The sequence below is a fragment of the Chelonia mydas genome, chromosome 8 (assembly GCF_015237465.2).
Source record: "Chelonia mydas isolate rCheMyd1 chromosome 8, rCheMyd1.pri.v2, whole genome shotgun sequence".
Taxonomy (NCBI): domain Eukaryota; kingdom Metazoa; phylum Chordata; order Testudines; family Cheloniidae; genus Chelonia; species Chelonia mydas.
The window spans coordinates 37,963,081-37,990,525 of record NC_057854.1 but is presented as its reverse complement, the minus strand read 5'-3'; the positions used below and the strand labels follow the sequence as shown (position 1 = coordinate 37,990,525).

The window sequence follows — 27,445 nt, the reverse complement described above, 5'->3', positions numbered from 1 at the left end:
CTGGGATAAGCATGACAGGATTAAGGAAACTCCCCTAGCTTCATTTGCATCAAAGATGGGACAAGTAGACATCTCCATTATGGAGAAGAGAGATTCCAAGGCAAGAACTGCACGGAACTCTGGAACCAGAAAAGAAGGGAAGCACTGCATGATAGGGGATCTCCGCTCCAGATGTTAATGAACCCACGCCTGCACACACCCAGCTCAGTAGTTACAAGACCAATTCTAGTAATAAATCCTTTATTGGTATCCAAAATAGTGAAGCTGCCTAATTGCACTGTGAGCTCCCTCCAAGGAACACTGCCCATAGCCAGGAGTGATCAGCTTCCATGTCTAACCTGAACAAAACAACTTTGGTACACTCCCTTGTTTACATATAAACAAATCTAGTGCTCTCCCTTGAGCCATTGTTGTTTCTCTGCAAAAACCCCTATCCATGCTCAAGTAAGTGGTGTGATGCCTGGATCCAGAGCCTGTATCAGTGCCATTGGGACTTCATCTTCTCCTGACTGATCATGCTGGGGGCTCTGCCTGTCTCCAGCACTCTGGACCCTAAGCTACCCCCACCACCTGGGACCCCCGATCGATTCAAGCTTCATGGAGTGGTAAGAACCCAGCTCTCTCTCTCTCTAAGTATAGTCTTCTGACCCTGACTTCTGTGATCGGTTATAGTTTTCTAAACCTAACTTTTATAATCAAGTGCAAGTTAGATTTAATATTATAACTGTTTTGTTTGTTTGGCTCCCCTATGGTTATTACCTGGCAATAAATAACTTTCATGATTAAGCTGGTTGCTTCTCTCTCTCTCCCCTTCATGAGTGTTTTTTGGTTTCCTCATTCACTCTGCAGCAACGCTCCTTGTACCTAAGCTAAAGATCCCTGCAGCGCCCAAAAATCCTGTGGGGTTTGCTCATGAAGTGGGCTACTGCCAGAACAATTGTAACGTGAAAGTGGGGATAGAGATGTGCTGAACCTGGGACATAGGAGGGTGGCAGCTTGGAGGTGCTGCTCGACCCAGCCTGCTGAGTCCAGGGACATATAAGGGGTCAGTTTGGGAGTGCTGATTAACCCGGTCCTCTCCGATGTGCTCTTAATATGTGTGTGTGTGTGTGTGAGTCTGATTCTGGGGCTCAAAGAACCCAGCCTGGGGAACCTAGGTCCTGCAGGATAGCTCCATTGGGAGGGACTTGCAGCAGGGAGAAGTAGAGCTCTGTATGAGAACACAAGTGACACAAGCAATGCATTGATAGAAGTACAGAACCCCCTCTCCTCCCCAGAAGAGTAATCCTAATAAACAAGGATACCCCAAAGTAACGGGCAAAGCTGGTAACAGCCGCCCCATGCAGGGAGCCCAGCCCTCCCTGAGCACATGCTTGGCCTTTCCCCTGCCCCTCCCAGAAAAGGGCCATTTCCTCCCATCAGGGTCTGTAGACAAGGAAGGTGCCCGCAGCCCCTGGGCTCTGCTCCAGGGAAGGAGATGGAGTCACATCACCAATGTTTGGGCAATTTCTGCCTCAAGGAGCTGATGCTCATCACACTAATGGGCTGAAGTCCGTGGGGCCTTTGCAGGCCTGGTGCTGAGGGAGCTGCTCTTGGAGAGCTCTTCCCGCGGGCGGTTACGCTGGATTAGGCAGATTTGCTCCCTGTCTCCAGAACCCAAGTCTAAAGGAAACCTGAGCAATGACTCACAGCATAACACTTTTGCTGCTTGTCCTGCACTGCGCCCACTGTGCTGCCTCCACATTGCACTAACTCAGTGGATCTGTGGACTCATGGTACCTGGTCTGCTCAGCAGCACCAAACACTTCCAGGCTTTGGATACGCTGTGCGGGCTTTGATATCTGCCTGAACTTTCTTATCCCCTTGTAGTTTTACACCCCTCAGCCACAACTCCCTGCAGAGTGGCTGCTCAGGGAGCCCCAGGCGGACTTTGCATACCCTGCACTGGGGATGAGGAACGAGTGGAGGGGACCTTACCTGTTGCCCCATGTCCTCCACTCCAGATTCTTTCCTGTTGGCATCCTTGTTTCCTGCCATGGCAGCTCGGGTTCCTTCTTGCACACCTTGGCTTCCTTTAACTTCTGCCGTTTCATTAGCTGCCCCTGGCACAGCCTCCTCCTGCACGGCATCGTCTGGCTCAGCGCACTTCACCTCCTCCTGCAAGTCTGCAGGGGCTCCAGCACCCTGCGCTCCTGGGGCCTGTAGCCCCTCCCCCTTGCTTTGGTCATGTCCATTCCCTGGGGTAAGGTCTTGGAGGTCAACGTCCTGCAGTGAACCTGTCTTACCAAACCTCTTCCCCACTGGCCCATTGGTGGGAGCATCTGCCTTGACTGGTGCATTAGGAGGATCCTCCCCTTGGCCTGTTCCATTTGGACAACCCTCTGTCTGGATGGTTCCATTTTGCAGACCCTCCTGATGGAGCTGTTCATTGCTATGGGCCGCTGGGTCTCTGGCCCCAGCTTCCTTGCTGCCATCAGGAAGTGACACATCCTGCTGCTCTGGGAAAATGGGCTTCTTCTCAATGTGGGTCACATGAAACCTACCAGGGCAAAAGAGTCCTGTCACAAGTGGTGATGGCTCCCTCCTACAATCTCACCCAGCCCTTCAATGTACCGGCACTGCCCTCCAGCTTCGGACACCTTGTTCCCATCCTATCGCTATGCCAATGCTGCCCTCAGGCCTTGGACCCCTCGTTCCTATCCTATCACTGTGCCAGCACCGCCCTCCAGCCTCTGACCCCTTGTTCCCATCCTATTGCCATGCTGGCACCACCCTCCACCTCAGACCCCTTGTTTCCATTCTATCTCCGTGCTGGTGCTGCCCTACAGCCTCTGACCCCTTGTTCCCATTTTATCGCCATGCGGTGCTGCTCTCCAGCCTCGGACCCATCATTTCCATCTGTGATGGGGTATGCATACCCCGAACTAGGCAGGAAAGGGTTAATCCCACACAATGGGCAGAGGAAATCCCACCCCTCAAATCCTCTGGGCATGTTCCAACTGCTGTGCTAGTATAAAGGAGAGCAGCCCAACTCAGTCTGTGCTGACTGCCAAGGAGAAAGGACCTTTGGTGGAGGCTCCAGCCCAGAAGCCGTTACAACCCTTGCCTGCAGGAGCTGGAGATCCCGAGACCCAGACTGGAGACCTGTTGCCTACAGCTGAGCAGCTGGAGTCAGAGTCCCAGGGAGTTACCTGTGCCGAGGAGCCCAGAGAGCCTGACATCACATGGACTGCAGCTTCAGGAAGCCCGGTAGGAAGTAACCCAGGGAGATGGAGTGAGTGGAATCTCCCACCCATGTAAGGTCAGTGTGTTGTGGTTGAATTCCCCACTGACCCAGTGGTAGACTATTCCGCCACTGTTAGGGCCCTGGGTTGGGACCTGGTGTTGTTGGGTGGGCCTGGGTCCCCTACCCTGGCCGCCACCCCCTTTGGTGGCAGCCCCCAGATTTGGCCATTAGGCCGTGCTGCCCTGCACTCAAGGGCCGCTGTACTGACTCTGGCCACTAGGCCACTCCGCCTTGCACTCGAGGGCTGCTATATTGACTCCAGCCACTAGGCCACATCGCCCTATGCTCATGGGCGGCCACATTTTCTTGGGCCATTAGACTGTGCTGTAAGGATAAGGCCTTTTCCTGTAGCCATATTGTAAGGCCTAAGTCCTTTGTCTGCAGCCATATTAGGAGAGCAGCAGCCATTAGCTATGAAGCAGGAAGTCACATCCTCACATTCCATCTCAGTTACATTAAAACAAGGTAATACTGGGCTGTTAAGAAGGCGGTCCTGTCCTAATAGCACCCACCATCACCAGATAAAGAAACAGAGCTTAAGATGGTTAAAGAAAACTTAGTTTGATAGTGTTCTGTCTGGCAAGAAATCACTTATTAATAGTTGTGGTTGTGAAATCCTCATTTCTTTATTGTTTTATCTTTATGGTACCCACTTCTCTATTGTTTGTATGTATGATCTGTCTGGTTCTTTGATTGTTTCTGTCTGTTATATAATTAAGTTTGCTAGGTGTAAATTAATAAGGTGGTGGGGTATGATTAGGCTAGAGAATTTTGTTACAATATGTTAGGATTGGTTAGTAAAATTTTAGTAAAATGATTGGTTAAGGTATAGTTAAGCAGGACTCAAGTTTCACTATATAAAGTGGGGTCCAAGAAGAAGACCAGCGGAAGGAACAGAAGAATAAGAAGGAAAGACCGGGAAGAAGAAAAAGAACTCACCTCTAAGACACAGCTTAAGATCAAAGCTGCTATGAATCCTCTGCACAACCATGACATGCAGTAACCAGAATCCAGATGAGATTGACCTTGCCTGGTCATCAGGGAAAGTCCGCCTGCCTGATCAGGATTGGTGAGTGTAGCATTGTATGCTTAGCATGTGTATTCTGCTTGGTAATTTGTTAATAAATAGAGGATAAGGATATTACTGTGTGAGGCTCTTTCACTGGTAAAAGGTCCTGCAGACCCACAAAGAGTACACCCTGAGCACTAGGAATTGGGTAAGGGTGTGCGTGTCTAAATTAAGAGGGTTATGCCTTGAGCCCTAAGAACTGGGTAAAAGTGGGTGCCCCCTAGAGTGTGTGAGTAACAGAGAATTTTGTACAGGTAACAATGCAGACCAGAACCGAAGGGCCACCACTTTGACTCTGGCCATTGGGCCACATTGTTGAGGCCCAGGACAGTTGGGGTAGACTAATTGCAGTGTCAGCATACTCACAATTTCCCCCCCCCCTCCCCAAGGGGGACAGGATGTGCATACACCACCACACCATCCTATTTCCATCTTGGTGCCGCCCTGCAGCCTCGGACCCCTCGTTCCCATCCTACTGCTGTGCTGATGCCCCCCTCCAGTCTCTGAGCCCTAGTTCCTTTATATTTTCTTTCAACATACTGTAATTGAATCCTGAACTCTCATTCTGACTCTTCCTTCATGCTGGTACTTACATCTGACCCCATCAAGCCAACCCCTTCAGATGTCACTAATGACCTCTGACTTCCACAGGCCATCTGATGTTGGACCTCAGACCCTCCACAACACTTCAGCATGCTTGCTGACAACTGACCTCTGACCCTCTTCATGCAAACACCTTCATTATGCACATCCTGAACCCCCCCACACACACACACACGCACCTTGCTCCTGCCCCTTGGCCATGCTTCTCATGACCCCAATTTCATTGCTCCTGCCCCTTGAACATGCTGCTCTCCCTGACCCTGATCCTCCTCTTTGTACACATTTCCCTTCATGCTTTGTAGAATGGCTGTTGCTGTCATATTTGTCTTGCTAGCTGGTCACAAAGCTCTGAGAGAGGCTGACTGACAGCAGCTGCCCGTTTTAACCTCATGGCGTAAGATGAGACCAGCCTGAAGTCATCCTCCAAAGAGGGTACCATTTCAGTTAGGAATACCCTCTCAAGGGAGAAGGCATGTGTCTCTCTCCATTTGTTTATCCCTCATGCCAGTTGGTTTGAAGATTGTCTGGTTAACTTTCCTACTGACACGCATGGGACAGTCCCACGTGATTTCCAAATGGTGCATTGCCCTGTGTGGCTCGGCTTCTGGAGAGAAGGCATTTTTCTCTAGCAAATGGAGCATTAGCCCCTTCTCCCCTCCCCAGTGCCCAGTGGCCCTGCAAGCCATGAACTCTGAATGGAGTTTCCACATGTGGCTTAGCCAGCCTGATGGAAGAGGGGCCCAGCACTGCCCTTCCTTGAAACATTCAGCCATTTATTAGTGCTGCTCCACTCTGCCTTTTGCCAAAGTCACTAGAGGCTGCTGGCAGCTTGTCCTCAGGCCCTGCCTTAGGTCCCTTTGCCCCCTGACCCCAGAAGAACCCTGACACCAACAGTGGTGTCAGGGGTCTCCTGCCCCTGCATGGCAGGAGAGCAGGAGTCACCTGCTGCTGAGTCGCTGGGCCTGTGAGCAAAGGGCACCGTGCTGACTATCAGCGAGCATGCATCACTCAGCCAGCAGAGCCAAGCCAGGGAAGTGGGAACTGCCTACTTTCCCTAGGGGGAGAGGACACAGGGATCGGCTTCCTTTTGCTTTTTATGGAAGGCAGGTAGTCAGTGGGCACTGGGCAGAGGAAAAGCTCTCTCTCTTCCAATATGGACTCTAAAGAGGTGGGGGAGGGGGCACTTGCATGGGAGCAAGGAGCCCTTGGCTCTGACCTTGCTCTGCTACTGGATCACGGGGTGACTTTGGGTGAGACCCTGTCCTCTCTCTTTCCTCAAATCAGTATTAATGTAAGAGGCCAGCGTTGCCATGGATGGACACCCCTCTCTGCATAGACCCAGTGCTGTGGTGCGGAGCCGTAAACACATAGTCGGTGCCCCTAATGCTCATGTTGCCAGGAACCTGTTGGGCTGCACTAACTAAGAGGGGAGGAGTAAGGGGGCAGGAGAGAGACTCTCCCCAGGACCCCTCCTTTCTAGGGTGACCAGACAGCAAGTGTGAAAAATCGGGACGGGGTTGGGGGGGTAATAGGAGCCTATATAAGAAAAAGACCCAAAAATCAGGACTGTCCCTATAAAAACAGGACATCTGGTCACACTACTCCTTTCTCCCTTTCCACGGTGAACCCTAAGAACTCCTTTACTCCAACTGCCACAGGACACACCCAGGGGTGGTGAGTCATATGGGTCCATGGTGCCCGGGCTCCGGCAATATTCAGGGCCCGTGGGCCTGGCTCCACCAATGTTCGGGGCCGAGACCCGGCCCTGCCTGCTGCCCCCACACGCCACCCCCAAATGTCCCCCAGCACTCCCCTGTTGCCCCCACGTGCCTTCCCCTGGGCGCCGGAGCATCCCTGCCTCAGACGGGCGGCTGTCCCTTGCAGCCCCGCACTGCGCTGCCCTCTGCCGGCTCCCAGCATCACCTGCCGCTGCAGGGTCCCAGTGCCCCCCGCCACCATCCACTAGTGCCAGGGCAGGTTGACCCTGACTCTGCCCTTCCACCTCAGGCCCTTCCCTTTTCCAGTGGGACCCTCCACCACTCACAGTCACCTCTCCTGCCTCACGCTGGGCAAGGGACAGCCCCATCCCCCCCCCCCCCCCAGTGAGGCTACAGTGAGGGGCAGCAGCAGGGGAGGAGGCGCACACATGATGGCAGTCCTCCTCCACCCTGGCACCCACCACGGGGCGTGGGGGGGCGGAAAGGGGGCCTTCCTGGACCTGAGAGGGGTCCTAGGAGCATGTGCAGTGACAGTGGTGCGAGGTGAGTGTGATGGCAGGGGCCCCTTCCCCGAAGCTTGCTGCTGCCAGTGGGGAGGGAAATGGGGAGGGGGCTGGGGCCAGCGAGGAGGACTCCCCCCAGCCCCGGGACAGCCTGCCTCCACCCCAAACTCCTCATCCCCAGCCAGAGCCCTCAGCCCCCCACATCCTAACCCTTTCCCCCAGCCCTGATCCCCCTCCTGCACCATGAACCCCACATCCCTGGCCCCACCCCACAGCCCTCACCCCACCCCAGAACCCTCACATTTTTACATTATTTTTAAAAATATATATTGGCTTACAAGGCAGGTGTGGTGGGGTGGGACTTGGCCCCGTTCCGGGCACCACTAAAAAGTATACAAACCTGCTGCCTCACACACCCTTGTATCCAAACAGTGCTGCCTACGGTATCGTGTAAAATTGCATGCCCTGCTGGTGCCAGGCTCAGTGCGTGATGCATGGACAGGCTGTGGATATAGAGCTGTTTGTGGGCCGGAAACAGCTTCTTAAAATATGTTCTGGAGGCAGCTGATAAACAAGCCTGCCCTTGGGAAAGGGAGGTGGATTTACTTGGTGGCCTGGCTTGATTACAAGCAAAGGGCGATGGACATACATTGATGGCTCAGGGAAACAAAGTGATTGAGCCAATCAGAAAAGCAAATTGGGCAGGTGTCATGTTATTGACTTGAACTGGGACCATATAGAACATGGTTGCATGTCCTGTAGTGGCACCAAATCTTGTATAAAGGGGATCAAATAAGGTGTCTCAGACAAGGTTATGGTTTGCTGGTTATGATTATGCTGTCTATATGTGTGTATCATTTTTGTAGTTAAAGTTATGAATATTGGCTCTATACTGTCTGTATTTCAAATTTATGCTATGCTTCTGGGGAACACCCCAGACAAGTTGCAGAGTAGCAGCCGTGTTAGTCTGTATCCGCAAAAAGAAAAGGAGTACTTGTGGCACCATAGAGACGAACAAATGTATTTGAGCATAAGCTTTCGTGAGCTACAGCTCACTTCATCAGATGCATGCAGTGGAAAATACAGTGGGGAGATTTTATATACACAGAGAACATGAAACAATGGGTGTTACCATATACACTGTAACAAGAGTGATCAGGTAAGGTGAGCTATTACCAGCAGGAGAGAAAAAAAAATCCTTTCGTAGTGATAATCAAGGTGGGCCATTTCCAGCAGTTGACAAGAATGTGTGAGGAACAGTGGGGAGGGAAAATAAACACGAGGAAATAGTTTTACTTTGTGTAATGACACATCCACTCCCAGTCTTTATTCAAGCCTAATTTAATGGTGTCCAGTTTGCAAATTAATTCCAATTCAGCAGTCTCTCGTTGGAGTCTGTTTTTGAAGTTTTTTTTGTTGAAGAATTGCCACTTTTAGGTCTGTAATCGAGCGACCAGAGAGAGTGAAGTGTTCTCTGACTCAAAAACCAGTCAGAGAACACTTCACTCTCTCTGGTCGCTCGATTACAGACCTAAAAGTGGCAATTCTTCAACAAAAAAAACTTCAAAAACAGACTCCAACGAGAGACTGCTGAATTGGAATTAATTTGCAAACTGGACACCATTAAATTAGGCTTGAATAAAGACTGGGAGTGGATGTGTCATTACACAAAGTAAAACTATTTCCTCGTGTTTATTTTCCCTCCCCACTGTTCCTCACACATTCTTGTCAACTGCTGGAAATGGCCCACCTTGATTATCACTACGAAAGGATTTTTTTTTCTCTCCTGCTGGTAATAGCTCACCTTACCTGATCACTCTTGTTACAGTGTATATGGTAACACCCATTGTTTCATGTTCTGTGTATATAAAATCTCCCCACTGTATTTTCCACTGCATGCATCTGATGAAGTGAGCTGTAGCTCACGAAAGCTTATGCTCAAATACATTTGTTAGTCTAAGGTGCCACAAGTACTCCTCTTCTTTTTCCCAGAAAAGTTGGTGTCAGGTATGCCTAGCCTGCTTAATGGCCCATTAAGGATCATCAGCTATACAACTGACCCATTGAGAAAAGGCAGAAACACCTTGTGACTCAGCAAGGTATGCAGGGACATGCCTATGGACAGAACTCTGAGGTTTTTCCAGGCCATGTGATGGACAGCTTGTCCTTGGGACAAAGAAAGAAAGACCACATGGCAAGAGACTATAAAAAGCTACTGCAGCTCCTCCATCTTGTCTTCAATCCTGCTTCTGACCTCTGGGGGGACTTTGCTACAAACTGAAGCTCTGAACAGAGAACTGACTGACCCATCCCAGCTGTGGATGTACTCCAGAGACTGGATTTGAGCCTGCAGTTTATTCTATCACTGCTACAAGCCTGAACCAAGAACTTTGCCATGACTGTATGTAACTGATTCCATTTAACCAATCCTAGCTCATCTATATCTTTTTCCTTTTATGAATAAACCTTTAGATTTTAGATTCTAAAGGACTGGCAACAGCATGATTTGTGGGTAAGATCTGATTTGTCTATTGACCTGGGTCTGGGGCTTGGTCCTTTGGGATCGAGAGAACCTTTTTTCTTTTACTGGGGTATTGGTTTTCATAACCATTTGTCCCCATAACGAGTGGCACTGGTGGTGATACTGGGAAACTGGAGTGTCTAAGGGAATTACTTATGTGACTTGCAGTTAGCCAGCAGGTAAAACCAAAGTCCTCTCTGTCTGGCTGGCTTGGTTTGCCTTGGTGTGCACAGAAACACCAGCCTTGGGCTGTAACTGCCCAGCTTTAAGCAATTTGTCCCGAATTGGCACTCTCAGCTGGATCCTGCCAGAACCAGCAGTGTTACAGCAGGGGATGAGGATGATAGCATGGCGTCTGCATGCCAGCGGGGGAGAAGCACTCTGTCTGGGCTGTGCACTTGGAAGGACTATATTGCAAAGGTTTCATGGATGATAAAAAGCAGGGGAGAGAAGCCCTTAGTTACCCATCACTTAGAGCAGCAATTCTCAAACTTAGCAGCCCAAGGACCCCCATTTTGATTTAAAATTTTTTATGGACCCTCAAATCCCCCCATTCATCCCCAGGCCCTGTCCCCACTTCACTCCTTCCCCCAAGCCTCCACCCCCCCTCTTCCTGCCCCCACTCCTCCCCAACCCCTCCTCTTCTCCCCTCTTTCCACCCCCTCCCCCGAACGCACCCCTCCTCTGAGCACACCTGTCCCTGCTCCTCCCCCTCCCTCCCAGTGCCTCCTGCATGTCATGGAACAGCTGTTCCCCGGCATGCAGGAGGCATTGGGAGGGGGAGGAGTTAATCAGTGGGGCCAGTGGCCCCGGACATGATTCCGCCCCCTCCCCTGAGTGCACCCTGTCCCTGCTCCTCCCTCTCCCTCCCAGCACCTCCTGCACGCTGCTGAACAGCTGTCTTCCAGTGTGTAGGAGGTGCTGGGAGGGAGGGGGAGGAGTTGATCAGAGAGGCCTGCGGGGCCCCCTGGAGTACCAGTTTGAGAAACGCTGACATAGGGAACAAAGGGGTCAGCACCCTCTGATCCTGTGAATGGTAGAGCCTCCTGCCTCAGGGCCAGGCAATGGTGACAGCTTGATGGAAATGAGAAACCTACTTAAGAGAAGACTATAGCTTGCTAAAGTTAAGCTGTAGTCACTAGAAAGACTGTTTTGTGTTTGTAACCAGACCTGTCTTTTTCTCTTGCTTAGTATCACTTAAATCTCTGCTCTTTATAAATAAACTTATCCTGAGTTTTACTATAAACTGCCTCCGTGCTGTGGATTAAGATGAAGTGGGTGTCCATGGCTGGGCTAACGGGCTAGTGGGGTGTACTGTCTCTTTGCAGGCAGTGAAGCTAATCATTTCTGTGAGTGCCCAGTGAGAGGGACTGGCCACTGCTTGGGACGTCTCTGGAGAACTCGGGAGCTGGGTTCGCTGACTTATACTGCAAGGCTTTGACTGGCAGAGTTGCGAGGAGTCGGTGGAAAGGCAGGCTGGCATGGCAGGGGGCTGACACAGTTCAAGCACCAGCAAAGCTCTCCCTTGCTAAGGCAGAGATGTAACACCGAGGCTTACAGTCCTTGAGGAGAGCGTCACACACAATAACTGCTAAGGCTGACAGAAATGTGGTGGAGACAGAGTGCAGGAGGGAACATCTTTTATGGGATCAGCTTCTATTGGTGGAAGGAACAAGCTTTCGAGCTACACACCTTCCACCAACAGAAGTTGGTCCAATAAAACATACTACCTCACCCACCTTGTCTCTCTCAGAACCTAAGGCCAACCTGGTTACAGCACACGTGCAGACAGACATGTGGTGGTTGGTCTTGCCAAGTACCTGCCCACGGAGAAGACCGTGGTCTCTCTAGGGTGCATCTTGCCTTTGCCATCCTTGGATCTGCCTTGGCGCTGCAGTGGGGGCCTCTTCCTCTTGCTGCAGTGAATGCATGGTGCCTGAGTGGAGCCCAGGTGCACCGTGTGGTGATGTGGCAGGCCCCCATCCTGGCTGTTACGATGTGGACAAAGGCTGCAGTAGGAGAGCAAACAAAGAGACAGTCAGTTCCTTTCGCCTGGGGGTCCACCTCTCGCCTTGGCCTGGCTTCAGGTCATTGTACTCTGAGAGGCAGCCGCTCTTGAGGAAATGCCCCTTTATCTCACAACATGAGGGCAACAGGATGGAGGCAGGGAAGGCATGTGCCAGCCTGCTGGCAGGGCAGCATTCACATGGAGTCAAAGAAATGAGGCCTCCATATATTGGAGGATCTGGCTTCTCCACGGCTGAACCATAAGGCCTCAACCTCTCCTCTTCCTCATCAATGGCAAGATACTTTCCAGTCAGGCACTGAATCTGAGTGGGACTGGCCAAGGGGCTGGAGCGAACTCAGGGGGCCTCAGAATGGAGTGCCTCCCATGGCACTGCTGATCCCTAAGATCTTTGTGTGATGGGCTCAGAAAAAGTTAACTGGAGCTGGAGAGGCAAATTTGCTCATCAGGTCACACCAGAAGGGGATGCCAGGCTCAGTTAAGGATGGTTCTCAGTGCACAGTTTAAAGAGAGGGAGTCTGGGGCAGAAGAGGGCTTCAGAGAGAAACTCTGTAGTCCCTCTCTTGGCAGTAGAGAAACCAGAGACTGGTGGGGACCAGGAGGAAGCCCGTGGGAGAGTTGGCCCAGGGATCCTGTCCTAAGTGGAGAAGTCTGGCAAGAGGCCAGGAGAGACACAGAGTAGCCAGGGGGGTGGAGCAGGCTGCGGTGGTGAACCCTGGTAAAAGGGTAAAAGTCTGGGGGAGAGAGTCCTGGGAGGTGTTTAGTGGAGGAGCAGTGGAAGGGAAGGAGAAGGATGAAAGGCGAAGCTCGTGGAGGGCAGAGGTTGGTTTTGGTTTGGGATTTATTGGTGGATTCCAGGGGAGAGGCTTGTGAGTCCTGGCCCTGAAAGAAGGGTGAACGTAGAGAGGCTGATGAAGTAGATCTGGGCTGCTGGTTATAGGTCCCTGGACTGGAACCCAGCATACAGAGGAGGCCTGGGTTCCCTGCCAGTCACTGGAAAAGGTGGTGTGAAGCCCCATGATATAAGGGGATAAGGACTTTTGAGAGACCTGAGATAAGAGGACGTAAGAAGCATGGGGCCCAGAGTTGGGGCAAAAGACCTGATGTAAGGATGTTGGACTTCTGTGGTGCGGGACTTCCTGCTCAACAGGAGGGTGGGGCTACACCTAACCTGGCCGGAGGGCCGAGGTGTGAGAAGAGGCAGATCGCCACAGCACTGGAGTGGCTGCCAGCAGGGGCTGCTAGAGCAGAAAGAGCTTCTCTGCTGCCCCCAGTCGACTCCTGCACACCTTGCAAGAGTCACGGAGTGGTGGATGCATGCCTCACCTGAGCATTGGCACCGGCACATCCCCTTCACTGTCCCCCAGCATCTCCTTCAGGGCCTCCACATTTGCTGGCAAAGAGAAGAACGAGGAAATGTGTGAGGGAGCCAGGTGCTTGGGAAAGCCCACCGAGCTGAGCCAGGAAACACCCACCTTCATTCTGAATGATACATCTCACTATCTTCTCCACCGTGTCCTCATTTAGCTCCTCCTCTTCGTCTGGAAGGAGAGAAAGTGGCAGCAAGTGAAGGGATTCAGGCAGTCACCTGGTGAGGAGACCATCCACAGCCAGCCCCAGCTCTGAAGTACAACAGAGTAAAGCCCAGTGCTCCCCAGCTACATATGGAGAGCCCTGAAAGCAGAGCTCCCCTGCCACAGTGCCCTGGGGCTGACACACCATGTGTCTGGGCCTTCTCGTTCACCTTCCAGCCTCAGAGCTACAGGAACCCCTTAGCAGCAGCAGAAACTAGATGCTCTGGTACTTCGTTCTTCTCTGCGGCGGGGGGAGGGGAGGGCAGGAGGGAGGGAGGGAATCTTCACATCCCCCTCTTAGAAGACATGTGGTGGTAGGACCTTCAGCCCAGATCCTCAAAGGTACTTAAGTCCTCCCTTTCCCCCACAGCCTAAATACCTTTGAGGTTCTGGGCCTTCATGCCTATGGCGAAGTAGGCAGATGGAGGTGGAATACTCATCTCTAATTTCATCCTATGGGGAACCATGGCTCCCCATGACAGTGGCTCCTGAACTCACTGGAGTTCAAAAGGCAGGAATATTACATCGTCCAAAAGAAACAACTTCAGATAAAATCCCAGAACGCAGCCCCCCTGAGACATGCATGCTTCACTGTCAATCATGCTCCTGGCTTTGCAGTGTGCTGGGGACCAGGGCAGGTAGCTGCAGGGCATCACTGAAGCCCACCACAGGAAGCTGGACTTCTGCTTCCTTAAGTCAAGGGGAACATGGTGTCAGATGCTTGGCCTTCGGCCCAGCCTGCCCCATCTTCCCCACCTAGAGTGCGGAAGGGTTGTTATGTTCCTAGTGTACATACGTACACAGACATTACCTAAACAAACCATTGCTCCTGTTTGGGTGGCTACAATCTAACCCTATTTTATTATTTAAAATTCAGACAATAGCACATAGGAACTCCAAAAACCAGAGACAAAGCAGGCTGCTCCCTAAACCAGCGGCACAGCTCCCCCTGCATCACTGAAGCTGACTGTCTGCTGAATTGACTGCTGCTTACACATGGCCTTCAGAACCCCCTCGGCTGCCAGCAGGACTGGGAAACCCCAGAACATTTAAAATCTTAGCTCTGTAATTTTAGTTCAGTTTTCCATACACCATATGATTTATTTTGATTTAAGACCTGGTTTGAACGAATGCCCCTGAGCGATTTGTCATCGGACATCACAAACATTTCCTGGGATGCATTCCCCAAGGCCATGCTCATGTAGGGATGCCAGGTTTGCCTGGCCACTCTCAGAGCCTCATGTGTTCTGCTTGCAATGGGCAGAGCAAAATGTCAAGGAGGGGCCTCCTCAGTGGTTCCCATAGGGGCCCTGAATTCTGAGCCCCATGAAAACTTTTCTAGTTATTTAAAAGCTGAGCTGTACCATGAAGCGTGGAGTACCCAAGTACTATGCTAGCAGAGCTTGTAACTTTAGGGAGGCCTGAAACTAACCATTCCCCACAGCTGCAATCTCTGGGCCCGATCCAGCAAAGGAAAGACTCCCACTGATTTCAATGGGCTTTGGATTGAGCCCTCTAGTAGCTGAGTGTACAACGCTAATGATTTCAGGGAAGCCCAGATATGTTTCCACTAAGCCAAGCTACTCAAACCTAGGTCTGAGGCTTCCTCGAAGTTCCACCTGTGCAGCTGCGGGAGGGGGTTCGATGGTGGTGAGAGCCACATGTGCTCCACGGAAGGTGTAAGCACTGGCAGCTAGAGATGCTCTGTGCAGTCCAAGCAAACTCAGCTCTCCCAAACCCACTGCTGAAATGCAGGACTCACTGCAGTTATGCAAGAGCTGCTCAGCCAGTCTGAGTTATGAAAGAAGCATGAAAAACACATATTTTTTCCACTTCAGTAAAAGCTAAGGAAATTACCAAACAACCGTGGCTAAGGCTGAGCTCTGGCTGATAATACATCGCCCCTTAGAACAGCACTGACAGAATGGCTCAGTGTCTGACTAAACACAATTAATACAGGAGATTTGCAGTGAAACTTCCATACTTGCAAACCAACCTTAACCCTACCCTCTCTTCCACCTCCAAACCAGAGCCCCTTAATGCTGCTCCTCTCACCCCTCCCCACTGGCAACACAGACCTTTCCCCAGCACCATGCCTACCCTCCCTCTCTACCTGCTACCCCCAGACAGGCCAGAGGCTCAGTCACCCTCCTGCTCCCAGCCAAAGACTACATCATCTTGCATTTATCTCTCACCTTCGATCTGGAGACAGTCCCCTCCCTCAGCTGCTGTCTCACTTGGGGCTAGAGAGTAGACTCAATGCCCTAGAAATGTACTAGCAGCCCCATTGCTCCTAACCTGATCACCCTCCCCAGAGGGATGGGAGATGCCATCTTTCACATTCCAGGCAGAAATCCAACTTTACCCCACCCAGTCAACATACACAGCAGCATAGCCAGAGCACTTCATATACCGTGCAGGGGCTTTACTTCCATCTCCAGCGGTGGGGAGAGGAGTAGGAGTGGCTGTCTGTAGGGCCCTGCTTGGCAGCACCTGACTCTGCCCTAAATCCCCTTCCCTCAGCTCTCACACCAAGTCACCTGGGGAGTGGCAAGCAGTATCGGGTTTACCATGGCGCTGCTGGCCCCCCCCACATACCCAGCCCCCCCCCCACCTCATGCCCTGACTCCTGCACATACCCACCCCCACCCTGAGAACCAAATGGGAGCTCCTGCACCCCCACCCCCCACATCCCAATCTGCACCCCTCGCACCAAATGGGAGCTGCCCCACGTAAGCACTCCACACCCCAACGCTGAGCCACCTCCTGCATCCTAACTCCTGGCCAAACCCTGCACTCCAACTCCCAGCCCGCTCCTGCACCCTAACTCCCTCCCAGACCCTGCACCCCGAGCCCTGACTCCTGCACCCCCTCATATACCCCCAGCCCCCTGCCCTCCCTGAGTCCTGCACCCCCCCCCACATCCCCACCTGCACCCCTCGCAGCAAATGGAAGCTGCCCCAGGTAAGCGCTCCGCACCCCAATCTCCTGCCCCAACCCTGAGCCCCCTCCTGCATCCTAACTCCTGGCCAGACCCTGTACCCCAACCCACAGCCTGCTCCTGCACCCTAACTCCCTCCCAGACCCTGCACCCCCAGCCCTGAGCCCCCTCCCGCACCCTAAGACCTGGTCAGACCCCACACCCCAACCCCCAGCCTGTTCCTGCACCCTAACTCCCTCCCAGACCCTGCACCCCCAGCCCTGAGCCCCCTCCCGCACCCTAAGACCTGGTCAGACCCCACACCCCAACCCCCAGCCTGTTCCTGCACCCTAACTCCCTCCCAGACCCTGCACCCCCAGCCCTGAGCCCCCTCCCGCACCCTAAGGCCTGGTCAGACCCCACACCCCAATGTCTTTTTAAATTTTTTTTTATAAAGAGCTCTTATCCAAAGTGCTTTACAATCGTTAGCTAACGGTACAAACAATATTTGGAAAGATCATTAAGTGTCCGCCGAGACCCCCCGCGATTTTCAAGTGATCTGTGGAAAAATAAGTCAGACTACAAGAACAATCAAGGTACCTCCCTTTATTTTCATTTACTTGCTATAACTTATAGGATGAGGAAGAAAAAAAGAATGAAAAACAGGGGCGGGAGGGAGATAAGAGAGAATGTTCTTTTTCTTGGCTGGGTCCCAAGGAGGGGCCCCCAAAATGAAGCTGAGCACAGGGCCCCACTAACTCTAAATCTGCCACTGGGGTTGACCCCTCCCCCACAGCTCCCCGCGCCACAGCCAGGGGCTGACCCCCCACTCCCCGAGCTCCACATGCCACTGCCAGGAGCTGGGGCTGACACCCTCCCCACACCACTGCCAGGGGCTGGGGCTGGCCCTTAACCCTCACCCCACAAGCTCCCTTCTGGCAGGGGCTGAGGCTGACCCCCCAAGCCCTGCTGCATGACACCTCGCATTGCCACCCCCCCACACACGTTCCTCCCCGCCCCGCGAGGGGGGCGCACCAGACTTTTTTGGTAAACGGGGCCGTTGTTCATTTGCTCTTGCCAACTCATCGGTTGCCAAGAGCGAACGGGATAAATGCCCATTTTTGTCAAACAAGTCAGGATGGCCGGGACAGAGCTTAAAAAGGGAACTGTCCCAGCCAAACGGGGACGTATGGTCACCCTATCTCCAGGCAAGTGGGTCCTGAGGGAGTCCAGCCAGGGCAGGGGCAGACCCTGGCCTGGCTAATCACGCCACTCCCGAGAGGCTGGAGTGATTCCCCGCCCTGGCACTGCACCGGCCCTGGCCATGCTGCCAGCTCAGCCTGGCAGACACTGTCACCTTCCAGCAGGGCTGGTGAGTGGGGGCAGGGTGTGAGGGAGTGGGTCTCTGGAGGGAGGTCTGTGTGTTGGGATGCTGGGCAGTGGGGGTCTGAGTGGGGTGCTGTGTAGTTGTGGTGGTGGGCTCTGGGGAAGTGCATTGGGGCAGTAGTGGTGCGGCTGTGTGTGGGGGTGCTGGGCAGGGGTGGTGGTGTGCAGGCTACTGTGCATTTGTGGTGGAGGGTCTGTGTGTGGGGCTGATGGGCATAGCAGTTCTGGGGGAGGCTGGGCATAGGAAGTTGGGCGCTGTGTGGCATGGCATGGGCCCACCCCCAAGGGGAAGGGGCACGCTGGCAGCACAGGGCTGGGTGGGCCAGTGTGCATCTGGCAACTGCCGGTTTGTATACAGTTCCCTTGCACTGGGCTGGGTGGAGCGGGGCCGGCCCCACCATGCTATGCCCCATTGGCCTTGGCTGACCCCTTGCTCTGGAGACTGAACTCCCCACGCCATGCTCTTTTGCCCCCATGGGGGCCCACAAATATGTTTGGCACCGGGCCCACAAAAGGTTAATCGGCCCTGGTGGCAAGCCACCTTGTAGCTCCCTCCCGTGCTCCTCTGTCCACTCAGTCTGAGTCCTGCATGGTAGAGGGCAGCAGGGCAGGGCTCTCCAGCAGCCTTCAGCTCTGCACTGCCAGATCTGGGGGCACTTTACAGCCTGGGGTCCAGATCTCACAGACGGACAGCCTTGACAGCCTCCTGATCCATAGTAGAAATGCCCCTACTCATGATCTAGGCTGAAGGGTGCACATGTAGGCTATAGAAACATGCAGCTGAAGAACATACTCAACAGGACAGACTGGCATTTTGTGTCACAGCTGTAGAGGGTCTCCTGCTTGTACACTGAAAAACAGATGGGGACGTGAGTCAGAAACGAGGTGTAGGAACCTTAATCGAGTTTCTAGCTTCCATTAAGAACCATCTGTGATATTAACATTACTACAGAGCAACACACTCTGCACCAGCTCTGCCTTTACAAAGCGTGTGTGGGATTATATTATGAAAGCAACCTTGTGCTGTCATCCTGACCCAGTGCCCAGCAGGCTCTAGATGCAGGCACTCATTTGTTACCAGTGCTGGTGGCCTAAGATATGCCCAGAGATCTCTTTTGGCTAAGGCAGTCGAGGTGTGTGGCTCTCCCTTTCCCGTGGCAGGGTTGGAATGGCCAAACAGAGAGGGGCTCATAGGCAGTGCACCCCTGCTTTTCGTTCCCCCTCATGATCTTGGCCCTGTTAATCCCCCAGGCACGTCACTGCTGCATCTCTGAGCCAGACACAGTCAAACAGAGTTGTACTCTCAGGACCAAATTCAGTGGTGACATAATGATGGTATAAATTACATGGCTGCTGTGAATGTTAAGTGGAACTGCCACCGATCTGGCAGTCAGTATGAGTGGAAAAGGAGCGTAAAGTACACATTTAGCCCTTAGCATAAGCAGGCACGATTAAATCAGTAGGACTTGTACTCAGTTACACCAGGGCTAAACTTACCCTATTGACCACATGCTAAAATGAGGGCCCTTTATCTTCCACCCTGATATTGGCTGCTTTTTCTGCTCCCCGGCCCCTCCCACTCATGTGACATGTACGGTGCATGTGCTGCTTGCCATTTACTATACTGCCATTTACTTGCTGTGACCCACTCACACTCGCTGTATAGCTTATCCACCACTGGCTTCCATAGGCTCCTCAGGTTCAGCACTCCCTTACTCAGCTCCCGCACCCTGCTGCCCCATTACTCACTGGCCTGCAGCTCCGTCAGCACCTCCTTGTGCTCCAGGTCTAGCTCATCGTGAAAGGTCCGACAGCGATAACCCTTTTTCTTCAGGACATGGCAGATCAGGAACCCCACAAGTCCCATGATGAAGAAGACCAGCACGAGTAGCAAGAGCATAGACATGCTGTGATGGGGATCCGCATCCCCATCACTGGTGCTGTTCTGCTCCGACATAGGGATCTAGGAGAAAGCAGGGAAGATGACTCAGAGCCCTACCATTCACCCCTTGGCAGACTCCCCTATGCCATTCAATACTGCCTCGCCGTACAGCTACCAGAATACTGCTCTCTGTCATTCCATACCGACTCGCCGTGCAGCCACCGGCGCTGCCCTCTGCCATTCCATACCACCTCACCATGCAGCCACCGGCACTGCCCTCTGTCATTCCATACCACCTCACCGTGCAGCCACCGGCGCTGCCCTCTGCCATTCCATACCACCTCACCGTGCAGCCACCGGCACTGCCCTCTGTCGTTCCATACCACCTCACCGTGCAGCCACCGGCGCTGCCCTCTGCCGTTCCATACCACCTCACCGTGCAGCCACCGGCGCTGCCCTCTGTCGTTCCATACCACCTCACCGTGCAGCCACCGGCGCTGCCCTCTGTCGTTCCATACCACCTCACCGTGCAGCCACCGGCGCTGCCCTCTGCCGTTCCATACCACCTCACCGTGCAGCCACCGGCGCTGCCCTCTGCCGTTCCATACCACCTCACCGTGCAGCCACCGGCGCTGCCCTCTGCCGTTCCATACCACTTCACCGTACCGCTACCAGCACACTGTCCTCTGCTGTTCCATACCGCCTAGCTGTACCACAACTGGCAAACTGTCCTCTTCCGTTCAATACTGCCTCACCGTACCACTATCGGCTTACCTCCCTCTGCCATGCCATGCCGTCTCGCCATACCACCACCCTGCCCTCTGCCAGCCATACTGCCTCACTGTACCACTGCTGGTACACACCCCTCTGCCATTCCATTCTGCCTTGCCATACCACCATGGGCACACTGCCCTCTGCCATGCCATATCACTTAGCCATACAGCAAACTGTCTTCTGCCATTCCATACCGCCTCGCCGCACCGCTACCAACACACTGCCCTCTGCTGTGCCGTACAGCCTCGCCGTACTGCTGCTGACACACGCCCCTCTGCCATACCATACCGCCTCACCTTACCGCTACCGCCATACTTCCCTCTGCCATTCCATACTGACATACCGTATCGCTATTGGCACACTGCACTCTGCCATGCCATACTGCCTCACCATACCACTATTGCCACCCTGCCCTTTGCCATGCCCTACCACCTCGCCATACCACAACTGGCACTCCCCTCTGCCATTCCACACCACCTCACAGTACAGCTACTGGCACACTGTCCTCTGCCATGCCACGCCGCCTTGCCATAGCACTCCCGGCATAGTGCCCTCACCAATGCCGTACTACCTCACCATAGCACTACCAGCATACTGCCCTCTTCTGTTCCATACCACCTCACTGTACTGCTACCAGCACTACCTTCTGCTATGCCATACTGTCTTGGCATACCAGTACCAGCACTCTGCCCTCTGCCATGCCATACCGCTTAGCCGTACATCTGGGGCAAACTGTCCTCTGCTGTACCATACCGCCTCGCCGCACTGCTACCAACACACTGCCCTCTGCTGTGCAATACCACCTTGACATGCCACTACCGCACACTCCCGTCTGCCATGCCAAACCGCCTCACGGTATGGCTACCGGTAAACTGCCATCTGCCATTCCACTGCCTAGCCATACTGGTTCAGGCACACTCCCCTCTGCCATTCCATATCGCCTCATCTTACTGCCACTGGCACTGTGCCCTCTGCCCTTCCATACTGACATGCCATACCGCTGTCAGCACACTGCCTTCTGTCATGCCATACCGACTCGCCATACAGCTAGGGGACTGCCCTCTGCCATTCCATACCACCTCACCATACAGCTACTGGCACACTGTCCTCTGCCATGCCATACTGCCTAGCCATACCACTACCAGCATACTGTCCTCGCCAATGCCGTACTGCCTCACTGTAGCACTACCGGCACTACCCTCTGCCATGCCATGCTGCCTCGGCGTACCGGTACCGGCACACACCGCACTGCCATTCCATTCCGCCTTGCCATACTCATCTGGCACTCTGCCATGCCATACCGCTTAGCCATACAGCTACGGGCAAACCGTCTTCTGCCATTCCATACCGCCTCGCCGCACTGCTACTGGTAAACTGCCTTTTGCCATTCCATACTGCCTAGCTGTACCACAACCTGCCCTCTGCCATTCCATACAGAGACACCGTCCCGCTACTGGCACGCTGCCCTCTGCCATGCCATACCGCTTAGCCATACATCTGGGGCAAACTGTCCTCTGCTGTACCATACCGCCTCGCCGCACTGCTACCAACACACTGCCCTCTGCTGTGCAATACCACCTTGACATGCCACTACCGCACACTCCCGTCTGCCATGCCAAACCGCCTCACGGTATGGCTACCGGTACACTGCCATCTGCCATTCCACTGCCTAGCCATACTGGTTCAGGCACACTCCCCTCTGCCATTCCATATCGCCTCATCTTACTGCCACTGGCACTGTGCCCTCTGCCCTTCCATACTGACATGCCATACCGCTGTCAGCACACTGCCTTCTGTCATGCCATACCGACTCGCCATACAGCTAGGGGACTGCCCTCTGCCATTCCATACCACCTCACCATACAGCTACTGGCACACTGTCCTCTGCCATGCCATACTGCCTAGCCATACCACTACCAGCATACTGTCCTCGCCAATGCCGTACTGCCTCACTGTAGCACTACCGGCACTACCCTCTGCCATGCCATGCTGCCTCGGCGTACCGGTACCGGCACACACCGCACTGCCATTCCATTCCGCCTTGCCATACTCATCTGGCACTCTGCCATGCCATACCGCTTAGCCATACAGCTACGGGCAAACCGTCTTCTGCCATTCCATTCCGCCTCGCCGCACTGCTACTGGTAAACTGCCTTTTGCCATTCCATACTGCCTAGCTGTACCACAACCTGCCCTCTGCCATTCCATACAGAGACACCGTCCCGCTACTGGCACGCTGCCCTCTGCCATGCCATACCACTTAGCCATAGAGTGAGGGGCAAACTGTCCTCTGCTGTGCCATACCAACTCCCTATACCGCTACTGGAACACTACCCTCTGCCGTTCCATATGGCCTAGCCATTCCGCAACTGGCACACTGCACTCTGCCATTCCATACCACCTCACTTTACTGCTACCGGCACACTGCCCTCTGCCATTCCATACCGCCTCACTTTACTGCTACCGGCACACTGCCCTCTGCCATTCCGTACCGCCTCACTTTACTGCTACCGGCACACTGCCCTCTGCCATTCCGTGCCGCCTCACTTTACTGCTACCGGCACACTGCCCTCTGCCATTCCATATCGCCTCACTTTACTGATACCGGCACACTGCCCTCTGCCATTCCATACCGCCTCACTTTACTGATACCGGCACACTGCCCTCTGCCATTCCATACCGCCTCACTTTACTGCTACCGGCACACTGCCCTCTGCCATTCCATACCGCCTCACTTTACTGATACCGGCACACTGCCCTCTGCCATTCCATACCGCCTCACTTTACTGATACCGGCACACTGCCCTCTGCCATTCCGTGCCGCCTCACTTTACTGATACCGGCACATTGCCCTCTGCCATTCCATACCGCCTCACTTTACTGCTACCGGCACACTGCCCTCTGCCATTCCATACCGCCTCACTTTACTGATACCGGCACACTGCCCTCTGCCATTCCGTGCCGCCTCACTTTACTGATACCGGCACATTGCCCTCTGCCATTCCATACCGCCTCACTTTACTGCTACCGGCACACTGCCCTCTGCCATTCCATACCGCCTCACTTTACTGCTACCGGCACATTGCCCTCTGCCATTCCGTGCCGCCTCACTTTACTGCTACCGGCACATTGCCCTCTGCCATTCCGTGCCGCCTCACTTTACTGCTACCGGCACACTGCCCTCTGCCATGCCATACCGCCTCACTTTACTGCTACCGGCACACTGCCCTCTGCCATTCCGTGCCGCCTCACTTTACTGCTACCGGCACACTGCCCTCTGCCATTCCGTACCGCCTCACTTTACTGCTACCAGCACACTGCCCTCTGCCATTCCGTGCCGCCTCACTTTACTGATACCGGCACACTGCCCTCTGCCATTCCATACCGCCTCACTTTACTGATACCGGCACACTGCCCTCTGCCATTCCATATCGCCTCACTTTACTGCTACCAGCACACTGCCCTCTGCCATTCCGTGCCGCCTCACTTTACTGCTACCGGCACACTGCCCTCTGCCATGCCATACCGCCTCACTTTACTGCTACCGGCACACTGCCCTCTGCCATTCCGTACCGCCTCACTTTACTGCTACCGGCACACTGCCCTCTGCCATTCCATACCGCCTCACTTTACTGCTACCGGCACACTGCCCTCTGCCATTCCATACCGCCTCACTTTACTGCTACCGGCACACTGCCCTCTGCCATTCCGTGCCGCCTCACTTTACTGATACCGGCACATTGCCCTCTGCCATTCCGTGCCGCCTCACTTTACTGCTACCGGCACACTGCCCTCTGCCATTCCGTGCCGCCTCACTTTACTGCTACCGGCACACTGCCCTCTGCCATGCCATACCGCCTCACTTTACTGCTACCGGCACACTGCCCTCTGCCATTCCGTGCCGCCTCACTTTACTGCTACCGGCACACTGCCCTCTGCCATGCCGTACCGCCTCACTTTACTGCTACCAGCACACTGCCCTCTGCCATTCCGTGCCGCCTCACTTTACTGCTACCGGCACACTGCCCTCTGCCATGCCATACCGCCTCACTTTACTGCTACCGGCACACTGCCCTCTGCCATTCCATACCGCCTCACTTTACTGATACCGGCACACTGCCCTCTGCCATTCCGTGCCGCCTCACTTTACTGATACCGGCACATTGCCCTCTGCCATTCCATACCGCCTCACTTTACTGCTACCGGCACACTGCCCTCTGCCATTCCATACCGCCTCACTTTACTGCTACCGGCACATTGCCCTCTGCCATTCCGTGCCGCCTCACTTTACTGCTACCGGCACATTGCCCTCTGCCATTCCGTGCCGCCTCACTTTACTGCTACCGGCACACTGCCCTCTGCCATGCCATACCGCCTCACTTTACTGCTACCGGCACACTGCCCTCTGCCATTCCGTGCCGCCTCACTTTACTGCTACCGGCACACTGCCCTCTGCCATTCCGTACCGCCTCACTTTACTGCTACCAGCACACTGCCCTCTGCCATTCCGTGCCGCCTCACTTTACTGATACCGGCACACTGCCCTCTGCCATTCCATACCGCCTCACTTTACTGATACCGGCACACTGCCCTCTGCCATTCCATATCGCCTCACTTTACTGCTACCAGCACACTGCCCTCTGCCATTCCGTGCCGCCTCACTTTACTGATACCGGCACACTGCCCTCTGCCATGCCATACCGCCTCACTTTACTGCTACCGGCACACTGCCCTCTGCCATTCCGTGCCGCCTCACTTTACTGCTACCGGCACACTGCCCTCTGCCATTCCATACCGCCTCACTTTACTGCTACCGGCACACTGCCCTCTGCCATTCCATACCGCCTCACTTTACTGCTACCGGCACACTGCCCTCTGCCATTCCGTGCCGCCTCACTTTACTGATACCGGCACATTGCCCTCTGCCATTCCGTGCCGCCTCACTTTACTGCTACCGGCACACTGCCCTCTGCCATTCCGTGCCGCCTCACTTTACTGCTACCGGCACACTGCCCTCTGCCATGCCATACCGCCTCACTTTACTGCTACCGGCACACTGCCCTCTGCCATTCCGTGCCGCCTCACTTTACTGCTACCGGCACACTGCCCTCTGCCATGCCGTACCGCCTCACTTTACTGCTACCAGCACACTGCCCTCTGCCATTCCGTGCCGCCTCACTTTACTGCTACCGGCACACTGCCCTCTGCCATGCCATACCACCTTGCCGTACCCCTAGTGGCGTGTTGCCCTCTTCCGTTCCATCCTGCCTGGCGATTCCCCTAGTGGCACGCTGCCTTCTGCCATGCCAAAACGCCGCGCTGTGCCACTACCGGCCCGCTGTCCCCCGTCCCGTCCCCCCCGGGGCTCCTGAACACCGGGCGCCCCCCCCCCCGGCTGCTCTGGGAAGGGTCAGACACAAGGGAGGGAGTCGAAGGAACCCCGGGGAGCCCCTACCTCTTCTTTTGTTTACCTGCCCGCGTCTCTCTGCATTTCCTCGCTCCCTGCGCTGCTGCGGGTTTCCCAAGGACGCCGCGAGCCTTGCACGCCTCGCTCCATCCCCCCCTCCGAGCAGCCGCGGGCTCCGTCCCTCGGGCTCCAGCAGCCCCGCTCTCAGCCCTCCCAGGTGTGTCTCTCCCTTGGGGCCCTGCTGCGGCTTTCCCGGCGGGTTCGTTTCCCGGCGGGTTCCCAAGGGCACCGGTTCCGCGCTCAGGCTCTGCAGCTGGGTGAGCCGCGCTCGCTGTGCCTCGCTCTCCCCTCGGCCCCTTCGCCCGCCCCGCAGTCCTGCAGCAGCCGCCCGGGCGCTCCCGGCGCGGGCCGCGGCAGGTACTTACAGCGGCGGGGCTCAGAGGGGACGGTCAGCCCCGGGCAGCGGGGTTAGCACCGGCAGGGCTCGGGAGCAGCAAAGGGAGCCGGCAGCTCCAGCATCGTCTGCCCGATCCGGAGCCTGGCGGGGCTCTGCCTGGGCTTCAGCATCCGCCGCAGCTCCCCGCTCCGGGCCTGTGCCGGAGTCCCCGTCCTGCAGCCGGCTGCTCTCGGGCTCCGGGCCGCCTCAGCAGCCCGGGCGCAGCCGCCACTGTCCCTCCTGCCATTCCTGGGCAGCGTTTGCCAGAGGGCAGCAGGTACCTGAGCGTCCCGCCTCTGCACATCGGTCCTCTCTCTTCACCTGTCTCCTAGCAACCCAGCATCCCTGCGGCTGGCTACGGCCGGGAGCATCCTTCTCTTTCTCGGGAAGGAACAAACCAGGCAGGCTCCGGGCTGCTTCTGTCCCTCTGAGCAGCTTTCTGCTGTCTGTTCCAGGCACCTGCCTGTTCTCGGACACCCAGAAAATCACTGAAGCTCGGGGTGGGGAGTCAAGGAGCTCCCCCAGGAGAAAGCCAGCAGCAGCTGGCAGGAACATACAACAGGGAGTCTGGAATGGAGACAGCATTTGCAGGCTGCACACATCTGTGGGGTGGGGGAGGCAGGTACGCGTTGTAACATCATGGAAACAATAGTGATCGCCTCCATTTCTACAGCCCTGTCCTTCCACAGCCGCACTTCTCCATCTAAAGAGCAAGGAGACATTTTGAAAGGACAATACTGAAAATACTACTTAGCAAGAGGGTGGCAGTACCTGCAGTGGGGCGGGGGTTGAGGAGACACATGAGTTTATCTGCACTAGCGAGTATATTTATGATAGCAAATAGCACCAGATTGTGTCTGTGCCAGTGCATGTGTGTGCGCGCCCGCATGTGTGCATGTTCATGAGGGGTGGGGGGTGCAGCATTATGACAGCACTAATGTGCTCTTTTGATGACAGAGATTTCACAAGCTACTGCCTGGTGTCTAGCCTAATAAAAACAACTTAGCTGTGAGAATCCTGGTTCCCTCTCAGCCAAGCCTTAAGCCAAAGACCAGTACAGAGAGGACTGTTGCTGCCCATAGACAAGGGAACTCCAGCCACAGACTCACCCAGCTGAACCCTCAGCAGCATGTGATACTATTGGTCACTAAACACTCTTGTCCCATCTGCCAAGGCTGCAGTCAGGATTGGGAACATCCTGAAGCAGTTCTAGGTCCTTCCTCTCAGACTAAACCCAGAAGGTTGTCCTGGGAACTGCTCCTGTCCTCAGAGTCCCACAGGGCTCAGCCGTCTGCACCACGGTATTTAACATGATATAAGAAGCCATCAAGAGAGCTGGT

At 54.6% G+C, this 27,445-nt stretch overlaps 1 protein-coding gene across 3 annotated transcripts in view; it reads right to left on the bottom strand.

The window, feature by feature from the left end:
• Positions 1–26,797, bottom strand: part of RELL2 (RELT like 2) — a 50,113-nt gene extending 23,316 nt beyond the window's left edge. The window contains exons 1-6 of one of the 3 annotated variants that reach the window (XM_037906756.2): positions 26,095–26,797; positions 19,356–19,569; positions 13,202–13,267; positions 13,053–13,119; positions 11,521–11,709; positions 1,978–2,539 (exon numbers count right to left, since the gene is read on the bottom strand). In XM_037906756.2, coding sequence (XP_037762684.1) covers positions 1,978–2,539; positions 11,521–11,709; positions 13,053–13,119; positions 13,202–13,267; positions 19,356–19,563 — 1,092 coding nt within the window. In that variant the 5' untranslated portion in view covers positions 19,564–19,569; positions 26,095–26,797. Of the gene's footprint in view, positions 1–1,977; positions 2,540–11,520; positions 11,710–13,052; positions 13,120–13,201; positions 13,268–19,355; positions 19,570–25,733; positions 25,865–26,094 lie in introns of those variants that run through there. The other 2 variants (XM_037906755.2, XM_043552941.1) reach the window with 2 other exon arrangements.
• Positions 26,798–27,445: the final 648 nt, after the last annotated feature.